This window comes from Schistocerca serialis, chromosome 4 (assembly GCF_023864345.2).
Source record: "Schistocerca serialis cubense isolate TAMUIC-IGC-003099 chromosome 4, iqSchSeri2.2, whole genome shotgun sequence".
Lineage (NCBI taxonomy): Eukaryota > Metazoa > Arthropoda > Insecta > Orthoptera > Acrididae > Schistocerca > Schistocerca serialis.
This window is the reverse complement of record NC_064641.1, coordinates 680997814-681012825: the sequence shown is the minus strand read 5'-3', so window position 1 is coordinate 681012825 and position 15012 is coordinate 680997814. Positions and strand designations below refer to the sequence as shown.

The window sequence follows — 15012 nt, the reverse complement described above, 5'->3', positions numbered from 1 at the left end:
GATTCTTCCAAAATAGGCCTAGGCGCTACGCTTTTCCAAATGGATGATCCACTCGATACGAATACCATTAAGATTATTGGATTCGCAAGCAGAACCATCTCTAAATGTGAAAGGGCATACTGTACCACAGAGTTAGAGATACTAGTTGTGGTATGTGCGCTTAAAAAGATTAGATATTTTGTCTATGGAAAACGGGTAACCATATTTTGTGACCATAAAGCTTTGTGTTATATTTTAACGGGAAGAATGTTTCACTCAAGGTTAACCAGATGGGTCTTGTTACTTCAAGAATATAACATTTCAATGCAATATGTAAAAGGTAAAGACAACGTTGTATCTGATGCTCTATCTCGTTTGCCTAGCAGGCAGGATAATGAAGCATTTGAGGAACAGACTTTAGATTTCAAAGTAATGAATCTGTCTATTGGATTTTGTGAGAAACAAATTTCAAAGTTGTGTCACAACATGTTGCAGGTGCAAGAACAAGATGCTTATTGGAAACTTATTCGAGATGTAATCAGCCAAGGAGCTACGAATCATTCGAGTAGTCTATATACTTTACAATCTAATATATTATTTCGAAGAAAAACTCATGCTGAACCATGCAAAGTATGCGTTCCAAAGGAACAACTGGAATCTTTACTGTGGTATACACATCTGAAGTGGGGACACTTTGGATCTTTAAAATGTGAAGCCAAGTTAGCCTAATATTGCTACCATCCCAATTTAGGACGCTTGGCTACTTACATTCTAAAGAAATGTAAGATTTGCCAGAAAACTAAACCCATCAACTATTGCCGAAAAGTTGAATTACATCCAATCATACGACACCAACCTTTAACATTGGTATCATGTGATATGTGTGGAACATGTCCTACTGCTCGTGGAAGATTTCAGTATATTCTGGCATTCTACCATATTTTTTCGAAGTATGTGAAATTGTATCCCTTGAGGAATCTAAATGTGTGTCCTGTGTTAAAGAAATTTGTCAATGATTTCATAACAGAGTTTGGAAAACCGAAGATGATATTGACAGACAATGTTGCCTATTACACCAGCAGAATTTGGATGGCGACTATGAAGGAATACAATATTAACTATATATATATCCGTGGGAATCCAATCGGAAGATTGTTCTGCGAATTGAATCGATTCCTACGTACATATACCACAATCAACATTAAAAATGGATCGAGTGGTTATCAGAATTTGAAAGGATTTATAACGACTTGCCTCATACTTCTACAGGATATTCGCCTAACCAAGTGATGTCTACATCTACATCTACATCTACATTGATACTCCGCAAGCCACCCAACGGTGTGTGGGGGAAGGCACTTTACGTGCCACTGTCATTACCTCCCTTTCCTGTTCCAGTCGCGTATGGTTCGCGGGAAGAACGACTGTCTGAAAGCCTCCGTGCGCGCTCTAATCTCTCTAATTTTACATTCGTGATCTCCTCGGGAAGTATAAGTAGGGGGAAGCAATATATTCGATACCTCATCCAGAAACGCACCCTCTCGAAACCTGGCGAGCAAGCTACACCGCGATGCAGAGCGCCTCTCTTGCAGAGTCTGCCACTTGAGTTTATTAAACATCTCCGTAACGCTATCACGGTTACCAAATAACCCAGTGACGAAACGCGCCGCTCTTCTTTGGATCTTCTCTATCTCCTCCATCAACCCAACCTGGTACGGATCCCACACTGATGAGCAATACTCAAGTATAGGTCGAACGAGTGTTTTGTAAGCCAACTCCTTTGTTGATGGACTACATTTTCTAAGCACTCTCCCAATGAATCTCAACCTGGTACCCGCCTTACCAACAATTAGTTTTATATGATCATTCCACTTCAAATCGTTCCGTACGCATACTCCCAGATATTTTACAGAAGTAACTGCTACCAGTGTTTGTTCCGCTATCATATAATCATACAATAAAGGATCCTTCTTTCTATGTATTCGCAATACATTACATTTGTCTATGTTAAGGGTCAGTTGCCACTCCCTGCACCAAGTGCCTATCCGCTGCAGATCTTCCTGTATTTCGCTACAATTTTCTAATGCAGCAACTTCTCTGTATACTACAGCATCATCCGCGAAAAGCCGCATGGAACTTCCGACACCATCTACTAAGTCATTTATATATATTGTGAAAAGCAATGGTCCCATAACACTCCCCTGTGGGACGCCAGAGGTTACTTTAACGTCTGTAGACGTCTCTCCATTGATAACAACATGCTGTGTTCAGTTTGCTAAAAACTCTTCAATCCAGCCACACAGCTGGTCTGATATTCCGTAGGCTCTTACTTTGTTTATCAGGCGACAGTGCGGAACTGTATCGAACGCCTTCCGGAAGTCAAGAAAAATAGCATCTACCTGGGAGCCTGTATCTAATATTTTCTGGGTCTCATGAACAAATAAAGCGAGTTGGGTCTCACACGATCGCTGTTTCCGGAATCCATGTTGATTCCTACATAGTAGATTCTGGGTTTCCAAAAACGACATGATACTCGAGCAAAAAACATGTTCTAAAATTCTACAAGAGATCGACGTAAGAGATATAGGTCTATAGTTTTGCGCATCTGCTCGACGACCCTTCTTGAAGACTGGGACTATCTGTGCTCTTTTCCAATCATTTGGAACCCTCCGTTCCTCTAGAGACTTGCGGTACACGGCTGTTAGAAGGGGGGCAAGTTCTTTCGCGTACTCTGTGTAGAATCGAATTGGTATCCTATCAGGTCCAGTGGACTTTCCTCTATTGAGTGATTCCAGTTGCTTTTCTATTCCTTGGACACTTATTTCGATGTCAGCCATTTTTTCGTTTATGCGAGGATTTAGAGAAGGAACTGCAGTGCGGCCTTCCTCTGTGAAACAGCTTTGGAAAAAGGTGTTTAGTATTTCAGCTTTACGCGTGTCATCCTCTGTTTCAATGCCATCATCATCCCGTAGTGTCTGGATATGCTGTTTCGAGCCACTTACTGATTTAACGTAAGACCAGAACTTCCTAGGATTTTCTGTCAAGTCGGTACATAGAATTTTACTTTCGAATTCAATGAACGCTTCACGCATAGCCCTCCTTACGCTAACTTTGACATCGTTTAGCTTCAGTTTGTCTGAGAGGTTTTGGCTGCGTTTAAACTTGGAGTGGAGCTCTCTTTGCTTTCGCAGTAGTTTCCTAACTTTGTTGTTGTACCACGGTGGGTTTTTCCCGTCCCTCACAGTTTTACTCGGCACGTACCTGTCTAAAACGCATTTTACGATTGCCTTGAACTTTTTCCATAAACACTCAACATTGTCAGTGTCGGAACAGAAATTTTCGTTTTGATCTGTTAGGTAGTCTGAAATCTGCCTTCTATTACTCTTGTTAAACAGATAAACCTTCCTCCCTTTTTTTATATTCCTATTAACTTCCATATTCAGGGATGCTGCAACGGCCTTATGATCACTGATTCCCTGTTCTGTACATACAGATTTGAAAAGTTCGGGTCTGTTTGTTATCAGTAGGTCCAAGATGTTATCTCCACGAGTCGGTTCTCTGTTTAATTGCTCGAGGTAATTTTCGGATAGTGCACTCAGTATAATGTCACTCGATGCTCTGTCCCTACCACCCGTCCTAAACATCTGAGTGTCCCAGTCTATATCTGGTAAATTGAAATCTCCACCTAAGACTATAACATGCTGAGAAAATTTATGTGAAATGTATTCCAAATTTTCTCTCAGTTGTTCTGCCACTAATGCTGCTGAGTCGGGAGGTCGGTAAAAGGAGCCAATTATTAACCTAGTTCGGTTGTTTAGTGTAACCTCCACCCATAATAATTCACAGGAACTATCCACTTCTACTTCACTACAGGATAAACTACTACTAACAGCGATGAACACTCCACCGCCGGTTGCATGCAATCTATCCTTTCTAAACACCGTGTGTACCTTTGTAAAAATTTCGGCAGAATTTATCTCTGGCCTAAGCCAGCTTTCTGTACCTATAACGATTTCAGCTTCGGTGCTTTCTATCAGCGCTTGAAGTTCCGGTACTTTACCAACGCAGCTTCGACAGTTGACAATTACAATACCGATTGCTGCTTGGTCCCCGCATGTCCTGACTTTGCCCCGCACCCGTTGAGGCTGTTGCCCTTTCTGTACTTGCCCAAGGCCATCTAACCTAAAAAACCGCCCAGCCCACGCCACACAACCCCTGCTACCCGTGTAGCCGCTTGTTGCGTGTAGTGGACTCCTGACCTATCCAGCGGAACCCGAAACCCCACCACCCTATGGCGCAAGTCAAGGAATCTGCAGCCCACACGGTCGCAGAACCGTCTCAGCCTCTGATTCAGACCCTCCACTCGGCTCTGTACCAAAGGTCCGCAGTCAGTCCTGTCGACGATGCTGCAGATGGTGAGCTCTGCTTTCATCCCGCTAGCGAGACTGGCAGTCTTCACCAAATCAGATAGCCGCCGGAAGCCAGAGAGGATTTCCTCCGATCCATAGCGACACACATCATTGGTGCCGACATGAGCGACCACCTGCAGATGGGTGCACCCTGTACCCTTCATGGCATCCGGAAGGACCCTTTCCACATCTGGAATGACTCCCCCCGGTATGCACACGGAGTGCACATTGGTTTTCTTCCCCTCTCTTGCTGCCATTTCCCTAAGGGGCCCCATTACGCGCCTGACGTTGGAGCTCCCAACTACCAGTAAGCCCACCCTCTGCGACTGCCCGGATCTTGCAGACTGAGGGGCAACCTCTGGAACAGGACAAGCAGCCATGTCAGGCCGAAGATCAGTATCAGCCTGAGACAGAGCCTGAAACCGGTTCGTCAGACAAACTGGAGAGGCTTTCCGTTCAGCCCTCCGGAATGTCTTTCGCCCCCTGCCACACCTTGAAACGACCTCCCACTCTACCACAGGTGAGGGATCAGCCTCAATGCGGGCAGTATCCCGGGCAACCACAGTCGTAGTCCGATCAGGGGATGCGTGGGACGAGCTGGCCGTCCCCGACAAACCCCCATCCCGACCCCCACAGTGATGCCCATTGGCAACAGCCTCAAGCTGTGTGACCGAAGCCAACACTGCCTGAAGCTGGGAGCGAAGGGATGCCAACTCAGCCTGCATCCGAACACAGCAGTTGCAGTCCCTATCCATGCTAAAAACTGTTTTGCTAAGAACGTCTGAACTAATCTACAGAGAGCGCAAACAAATCGACAAAATTTAAACGGTTATTAAAATACAAGATTGCCTAGTAAATGCAGTAATGCTGCTACTTGCGCACTGCTGACACTGCTCGGCGGCGGAAGGAGACTAAGCGAAATTACACTATTCAGGTACTAAAACGCGATGCTACAACTCTCAAATACTATAATACGCCCGAAATTTATGAATTACACAATGCAAGTACCAAAAACACGCAAAGAAATTAAGAATTAAACTATGTAACAAATGAGTGAGCTAGGAGTATACGACTTGCTGCTGCAGCTGCTTATCCAACGGCGGCAGGGAGCACACTGACTGCGACCAACCGACACTGGCCGTTCAAAACAAAACAGTAGACAAACGACTACGCGAATTTACACTATTCAGGTACTAAAACGCGATGCTACAACTCTCAAATACTATAATACGCTCGAAATTTATGAATTAAACAATGCAAGTACCAAAAACACGCAAAGAAATTAAGAATTAAACTATGTAACAAATGAGTGAGCTAGGAGTATACGACTTGCTGCTGCAGCTGCTTATCCAACGGCGGCAGGGAGTATAGGAAGGATCATTCCCAAGACCGGTTAAAGGGATGGCCACAAATTGAAAAAGACAATCTCACTAAGGAGGAGATCTCGAAGAAAGTTTACTTACATCTTCAACATTAAGCTCAATTACGGAAGACAAAATTCGATAAAAATGTGAAGAAGGTAAAAATGGAAATGTCGTGTGGCTAGGGACTCCCGTCGGGTAGACCGTTCGCCTGGTGCAGGTCTTTCGATTTGACGCCACTTCGGCGACCTGCGCGTCGATGGGGATGAAATGATGATGATTAGGACAACACAACACCCAGTCCCTGAGCGAAGAAAATCTCCGACCCAGCCGGGAATCGAACCCGGGCCCTTAGGATTGACAGTCTGTCACGCTGACCACTCAGCTACCGGGGCGGACCTTGAATAAGGTAATAACCTATGCTGTTGGAGAAGAAATATTGTTGAGAAACCATCCAAAGGCATCGATAAAGAACACCTTAAATAAGAAATGGCAGTATTTATATACTGCACCATACAGAATAACACAAATTCCCCAAGAAGGAAGTTATGTACTTGCTAACTCTGATTATGATGTGATAAAAGTTTTACTCCACCACACAGAGATAAAAAAATATTATCAATGAGAAGATATGTACCGTTTATGACGAGAAAACAAAGGAAAAGAGAATGAGAAGAATATTTCCTAACAGGAGACTGAGCCCCGTGATGAGCTAAAAGATGTATTATTTTGTACTTTATTTTATATAAACGCTACTGGCCATTAAAATTGTTACATCAAGTAAAAATGCAGATGATAAACGGGTGTTCATTGGACAAATATATTATACTAGAACTGACATGTGATTACATTTTCAAGCAATTTGGGTGCATAGATCCTGAGAAATCAGTACCCTGAACAACTACCTCTGGCCGTAATAACGGCCTTGATACGCCTGGGCATTGAGCCAAAGCTTGGATGGCGTGTACAGGTACAGCTGCCCATGCAGCTTCAACACGCTACCACAGTTCATCAAGAGTAGTGACTGGCGTATTGTGACGAGCCAGTTGCTCAGCCACCATTGACCAGACGTTTTCAGTTGGTGAGAGATCTGGAGAATGTGCTGGCCAGGGCAGCAGTCAAACATTTTCTGTATCCAGAAAGGCCCGTACAGGACCTGCAACATGCGGTCGTGCATTATCCTGCTGAAATGTAGGGTTTCGCAGTGATCGAATGCAGGGTAGAGCCACGGGTCGTAACACATCTGAAATGTAGCGTCCACTGTTCAAAGTGCGAACAAGAGGTGACCAAGAAGTGTAGCCAATGGCACTTCATACCATCATGCCGGGTGATACGCCAGTATGTCGATGACGAATACACGCTTCCAAGGTGCGTTCAGCGCGATTTCGCCAAACACGGATGCGACCATCATGATGCTGCAGACAGAACCTGGATTCATCCGAAAAAATGTCGTTTTACCATTCGATCACCCAGGTTCGTCGTTGAGTACACCATCGCAGGCGCTCCTGTCTGTGATGCAGCGTCAAGGGTAACCGCAGCCATGGTCTCCGAGCTGATAGTCCATGCTGCTGCAAACGTCGTCGAACTGTTCGTGCAGATGGTTGTTGTCTTGCAAACGTCCCTATCTGTTGACTCAGGGATCGAGACGTGGCTGCACGATCCGATACAGCCAAGCGGATAAGACGCCTAGCATCTCGACTGCTAGTGATACGTGGCCGTTGGGATCCAGCACGGCGTTCCGTATAACCCTCTTGAACCCACCAAGTCCATATTCTGCTAACAGTCATTCGATACCGACCAACACGAGCAGCAATGTCGCAATACGATAAACCGCAATCGCGATAGGCTACAATCCGACCTTAATCAAAGTCGGAAACGTGATGGTAGGCATTTCTCCTCCTTACACGTGGTATCACAAAAACGTTTCACCCGGCAACGGCGGTCAACTGCTGTTTGTGTATGAGAAATCGGTGGGAAACTTTCCTCATGTCAACACGTTGTAGATGTCGCTACCGGCGCCAATCTTGTGTGATTGCTCTGAAAAGCTATTGATTTGCATATCACAGCATCTTCTTCCTGTCGGTTAAATTTCGCGTCTGTAGCACATCATCTTCGTGGTGTAGCAATTTTAATGCTCAGTAGTGTAGTTTACTGTCAAGGATTAGTGACAGACATTTTTCCCTGTTACTGAGAGGAATGGGATGGTGATAGTAAGAGCAGTGGAATCGTCGAGTGGAGCGGCCAAATAAGATTGTTTGACTTGCCACCTTGAAGTTTCCGTGAATTACTCCACCCAACCAATAGATTCACTTAACGTGACATGGGGAATGGTGTTGGCAGGCTGGACTCGCATGCGGGAGAACGACAATTCAAATCCATGTCCGGCCATCCACACGAAGATTTTCCGTGATTTTCCAAAATCGCTTCAGGAAAATTCCGGGATGGCACAGCTGATTTCCTTCGCACTCTTGGGACAATCCGAGCTTGTGCTCGGTCTCTAACGACCTAACGACCCCGTTATGAGCCAGACGTTTAACTATCCGTCGTACTTTTAATGTGGCAAGAGAAATCTGTAGCGTTTAGTGGCAATCTAGGCAGGTTATATATGGATACTTTTGTATTTTACATTTAACTTTCTCCCCTTAAAGATAATGAAATGCTAGTTTATGACTTATTATAGAGTCAGAGACTTTTCGGCTAGACACCAAGCGAGCTGATAATGGGGAAGCGAGAATACCAATTAACAATATTTCGTAGGGACGTTTGCCTTACAACTAATGGAGAAGTCTCGATTAGCTTGAACCAGTAAGCCGAATTTATTTTTAACTTAATTTTGGAATGGGATACAGGTTAATTGGTATATGTGCAGTTATTTTTGTGTGTGGTATCTTCATATCAGCACACATTTGTCGGTAGTTTTTTTTCTGCATCGAACAGTCTTCCTACAAACACATCACAAATTTGACGACCTGATGTATCCTGCATGGTCGTACTGCACCACTCAGTACATCACCTGTCAGTATAGCCTAACCTTTTTGCTTCCGTGCATCTACACTTCAACACCTGGCCCGCTGCCCAGGGGAAAATAAACATTAAAGGCTTCCTCTTGCCACGTAAACTAGGAGGTACTAACCAACACAAAAACATTTGACTGGTAATGGCTATAATTATTAATCTGCAAATGAAGTAAACAGTAATGTAATGTTCGGTACACCGTCCTCAGTCACCTTTAGAAATACCTGCACTTACAGCTGTTACACCCTATATCTCATGGAAAAAATGTGAAAACTAGTCTATCTGTAAGTGTATCTGTTTATTTGCGTATGAAGTGAGGGCGATTACTGTTTACGCTACTGTAGTTGTAGATACAAAAGGCGACCTGCAGAGGCGTATAAATGTGTGTGTAAACACGTCACCTCGGCCTGCAGCAGCGCTATCTCGTCGCGGTAGTCGTACTGGGCGCCCCGCAGCCGCAGCAGCGCGCGCACCGCGTCGCGGCGCCGGCCCTTCGTCAGCAGGTGCGACGGCGTCTCCGGCATGAAGAAGAAGGCCACGCAGAACACCACCACCGGCGCCAGGCACGCCCCCGCCAGAGCGTGGTACGGCGCTGCCGCCCCCACGCAGTACGTGTACAGCACACCTGGCGGCAGCGCCCGCTAGAGTACTTGCACCCCTTCGTTAACACCACATGGGTCTGTAAAAAGCTCACCATACAAAATGTTAGTCTGATTGTTAAGGAGAACTGCTCGTGAAAAATGACTAAATATTTGAAAAAAATTATGCTCTTCAGAAAAGAGTATTTCATGTCGATTACCAAAATATGTAGTTCATGGACACTTTCATTTTCCATATTTTTGTAAATTTAGTTTGAACTGAAGTTGTACCGGTGACACGCCACTTTGGCTTTTTAACCCTTTCGCGAGCCGTGGGAAACGCTTCCCACTACAATGAACTCGCTCCTAGTCCCGTGGGATTCACAGTTACCGGCTCTATACGGTGCTACCACCTAGTGAACAGTATAGGGTACTACTTCCAATGGAAGTTCCCGCCGTTTTTGCTGTACCTTCGCGCAGAGGCATTGTATAGCTGAGTGTTGCTCTGTAGAGGAACCTTTCAGTGCTGTTTGCGTGACATTTTGTGATTTTTTCCTCAAAGCTATAGTATTTACCCAAATGTATGAAGGAAAACGTAAAATTGGAACGAGGGGAATACCAATTTGAAACAAAAGGAGCCATTACTGCAGTAAAATGGATGGATAACCGTCCAGTCACTTTCCTGTCCTCAATTCATGACCCACGAGAACAGCCACAGTGAAAAGGAAAAACAAGGATGGTACTAGTACAGAGATTTCTTGTCCTGAAGTTGTGGCAGAATACAACAAAATAATGGGTGGTGTCGATAAGTTTGATCAATTACGAGAAAGGTATGCTATTGGCAGACGTTCTGTAAAATGGTGGCACTGAATATTTTATTTCCTGGTGGACGTTGCTGCAGTGAACAGTTTTATCCTGTGGAAAATAAGTAAAAGAGAAAGTGGACAGCATGATCAGGTCACATACAGGATCCATCTAGCCAGACAATTGATCGCTGGCTTCTCATCCCAAAAAAGGCTTGGACGAAAACCTGTCCTGGCAAAAAGGGGTAAAGTACCTGAAGATTTTCGTCATGTGGCTGTAGGGGAGCATCAACCCATTTTAGGAGAAACCTACCGGACGTGCCGTCATTGGAGTACCAAAGCTGTGGAAAAGAGTCCTCGCTGTGTTTGTACATATTGTCAAATACCACTTTGCATAGATCCATGTTTCAGAAAATTTCATGGCAAGTAATTGCGAACAATCATTGTAACAAGAGAAGTAAATTTATCAAATAAATATGACATATATTGAAAAAGTTGTTCTTGTCATTTAACTCCAAGGAAGGGCAGTGGGAAGAATACTTCCCGTCTTGTTGTGTGACCTCACTTTCACAGTTGGAGCAAATTGATATTCTGTATGATAAATATACCTATCTGTTAACTACTATCTGCTCTCCATTCATTAAAAAAAACTGCTCAATAATTTTGCCCACGAAAGGGTTAAAATGCGTCATGATATGTGATGTATTCTTCTTTGCCTTACTTTTTTGAGCTTTCAGATGTGGACCATAATCCAGTTCGAAGCAACATCGAATAATACACAACAGTTGGTTCAACAGTCATGTGCAGAAATTTGGTGTACTGGCACACAATACCCTCACAAGCTTACCTTGCTATTATACCGGCAACTAAGCATAAATAAAGAAATATGACAAATTAAATCTTCTTAGGAGATAACTCGACGGTCTCTCACAGAATCCCGATAAAAAGCGTCAACAGCTGCATAGGGAAGCGAAAACAAGAAACTGTATCTGTCGGCTGACACTGTTGGAGATAGGTGTAATGGATTCAATAAAAACTTTAAAATATGATATTATTTCTAGAATTCACGTTCAGAAAAAATTAGATATACAGGCTGAAAGGGATATGGTTTCTGCTGTAACAGTAATTGATTGGCTGTGAATAAACGAAACTTTTACCAAGGAGACTAGGATAAATAAAAGAACGAAGGGAAAAGGTGTGGAGGGTAAAGAAACACTTGACCAACAGGAATATGAAGCTTGAATATTCTTAATTTGCATACTGGTAGGCTAATCAGATTGTAAATCTTTTGAGATTTTCTGAAAACCTTAATTTTGTCACTCCGGTACACTTTTCTCCTAAATGACTGAAGTTAAATTCCCTAAAATTGGCACATATAATTAGAAGGAACTTCTAAACATCCTTGCCTATTATTTTCAGAAAATTCTAAGATATGATGATGATGAGTGTGATTAGTTATCTTATTTATTAAATATATTTCTCATAGTAAATTATTTTTCACAGATTGGCTTCAGCCTTTACTAAATATTGTTGTCAACATCACGTTATAACAGATAACTTCCTAATTTTCTCAGAAGTGATTTGACTAACAACCCTGACTGTTCGTAAAATTTTGAGCTACTTCTGATTTATATATCAGTGATACTGTCAGGGGAAGAAAATGCTAAAAACGCAGCACGTTCAGGAACGGGCCCCATTAAAAGAGCACACTAATCCCTTTGGAAAGCTGTAAATCGTGTATGACTTTTGCCAAACACTCATATGAGCCTCCACTGATGAGTCAAGCCATCGTATTGGAGTGGTGTGTATGTACCAATCACTGGTAAGGAATAAATTCAGTAAGACGTGTTGACGTTGAGGCATGACAGAATGGCAGTAACGAGCTATCGTTTTTGAGCGTGCCCATGACCACGACGTAAGAGAGTTGCCTGACTTCTTGCTGTATCAATGGAGACTGTGCAACGTGTCTACAAAGAATGGTGTTACAAAGAATGGTGTTCCTCTTGCAGTCAAATCCTAACCTACAAGAACCAGCCACGAGTGTCGTGCTTTGTCAATGACAGTTGTTTTTGTATCCCACAGGAATTACTAGTGTCAGCGAGTAGCAGGTCCTACTCAACCAGTCTCCTAGTGATCATTGCTACTGGAACCATATCTAGTAGGCATCTGGAGTGGGGTATCTTTCGAACGTCCATACATCTGTGTGTCATCAGCGGTGCAAATAAGAAAGAGGCACATTACATGACTTAGTTCCTTGTACAGTTCTAAAACACTCTAAGAAACTAATGAGGCTGATTAATAAAAAAACTGATGAAAATTTTAAAGAAAACTTGTAAAATGTTGACTTGGATGAGTTTGCAATGAACCTAATATTAACTTTAAGTTAAACATATTTCTGAAAGCAGTTTTTGTAAAAAAGCAATTAAATGTAGTAATGCAAAACATTAAAGAAACATTGGAGCACTATAAATACTAGAGTTATTTCACAACGAAGAAAGGACTTGTACAAAATAGCCAGAACAAGTAAGGCCCCCAAAAAATTGTAGCCTATCGCGATTGCGGTTTATCGTATCGCGACATTGTGCTCGCATTGGTCGAGATTCAATGACTGTTAGCAGAATATAGAATCGGTGGGTTCAGGAGGGCAATACGGAACGCCGTGCTGGATCCCAACGGCCTCATATCATTAGCAGTCGAGAAGATAGGCATCTTATCCGCATGGCTGTAACGAATCATGCAGCCACGTGTCGATCCCTGAGTCAACAGATGGGGACGTTTGAAAGACAACCATCTGCACGAACAGTTCGAGAACGTTTGCAGCAGTATGGACTATCAGCTCGGAGACCACGCTGCGGTTACCCTTGACGCTGCATCACAGACAGGGGCGCCTGCGATGGTGTACTCAACGACGAACCTGGGTGCACGAATAGCAGAACGTCATATTTTGGGATGAATTCAGGTTCTGTTTACAGCATCATGATGGTCGCATCCATGTTTGGTTACATCACGGTGAACGCACATTGGAAGCGTGAATTCGTCATCGCCATACTGGCGTATTACTCGGCGTGATGGTATGGGGTGCCACTGGTTACACATCTCGGTCACCTCTTGTTCGCACTGGCGGCACTTTGAACAGTGGACGTTACATTTCAGATGTGTTACGACCCGTGGGTCTACCCTTCATTCGCTCCCTGCAAAACCCTACATTTCAGCAGGATAATGCACGACCGCATGTTGCAGGTCCTGTACGGGCCTTTCTGGATACGGAAAATGTTCGATTGCTGCCCTGGCCAGCACATTCTTCAGATCTCTCATCAATTGAAAACGTCTGGTCAATGGTGGCCGAGCAATTGGCTCGTCACAATACGCCAGTCACTACTCTTGATGAACTGTGATATCGTGTTGAAGCTGCATGGGCAGCTGTGCCTGTACACGCCATCCAAGCTCTGTTTGACCCAATGCCCAGGCGTATCGAGGCCGTTATTACGGCCAGAGGTGGTTGTTCTAGGTACTGATTTATCAGGATCTATGCACCCAAAATGCGTGAAAATGTAATCACACGTCAGTTGTAGTATAATATATTTGTCCAATGAATACCCGTTTAGCATCTGCATTACTTCTTGGTGTAGCTATTGTAATGGCGAGTAGTGCAGAAGTACGAATGCAACTGAACTTACCTATGGTGATCATGAGCTGGAAGAAAGAGCCGAGCGTGCCGCGCACCGAGCTGTGCGCGATCTCTGCGATGTAGACTGGGGCGACGGCGCTGATACCGCCGACGGCGAGCCCGGCCAGCAAGCGCGCGCAGTAGAGCGTCGCGGCGCCGCCCGCCGCCAGGATGACCACCCAGGAGGCGGCCAGCGGCAGCGCCAGCCCCAGGAGAGCGGGGCGACGGCCCACCACCTGCGCCACGCGGCCCGCGGGCAGCGAGCCCACCATCGAGCCCACGGCCAGCAGCGACCTGCACGCACCCGAGCACCATTTGTCTCGATTCACGTCCTACCTCCAGTTGAGGCACCACGAATCCCATCGTCACCAAACCTTCCACGAAGTCCAAGGACACCACTGACCTGCTTGTGGAAAGCGAAGCACCTTGTTACAAGTTGAGCCTCGATTCACATCGCACCTCCAGTGGTCGCACTTGTCTGGAATCTCAGAACAGCAGAGCACCTCACTACACCACCGGGCTCAATTCTATGTGACCTTCAGTGATGGTTTCAGTCGCTGTGGAACGTTCCGTGGCGTCTAAGGACAGTAGCGACCGGCTCACACGAGTACACTTCATTACACCCTCACCCTCAATACATACGCCGCATCCAGTTGAGATATCATGGATCCCATTGCCACCAAACCTTCAATGAAAGAGAGCAGTGACACGCCGTACGCCCTCTTTCTCAGTTCACATCCCACATCCTGTTGACACATCGTAGATCCCATCGCCATCTTCCATGGAGTCTAAGGACAGCAGTGACATGCCCGCACGATGGCGCCTCGCTACACCCATAACTTTAGTTCACATCTTGCACCCTGTTGAGGCATCCTGATGCCATTACCACCAAACTTTTTACGAAGAAAAGTAGTGACGTGCCCACACGGAAGTATGCTACACTCTCAGCCCCAATTCACATCCCATCTCTAGCAGAGGACCATAGATCACACAGTCCGGAACCGCGCGACTGCTATGGTCGCAGGTTCGAATCCTGCCTCGGGCATGGATGTGTGTGATGTCCTTAGGTTAGTTAGGTTTAAGTAGATCTAAGTTCTAGGGGACTGATGACCACAGATGTTAAGTCCCATAGTGCTCAGAGCCATTTGAACCATAGATCACACCACCTCTGAAAATTCCATGGAGTCTACAGCCAACAGC

At 44.8% G+C, this 15012-nt stretch overlaps 1 protein-coding gene across 1 annotated transcript in view; it reads right to left on the bottom strand.

Moving 5' to 3' along the window:
• The window catches only part of LOC126474683 (facilitated trehalose transporter Tret1-2 homolog), a 64714-nt gene that overhangs the window by 10768 nt on the left and 38934 nt on the right, over positions 1-15012 (bottom strand). The window contains exons 3-4 of the mRNA XM_050102162.1: positions 13823-14106; positions 9166-9389 (exon numbers count right to left, since the gene is read on the bottom strand). Coding sequence (XP_049958119.1) covers positions 9166-9389; positions 13823-14106 — 508 coding nt within the window. The remainder of the gene's footprint in view (positions 1-9165; positions 9390-13822; positions 14107-15012) is intronic.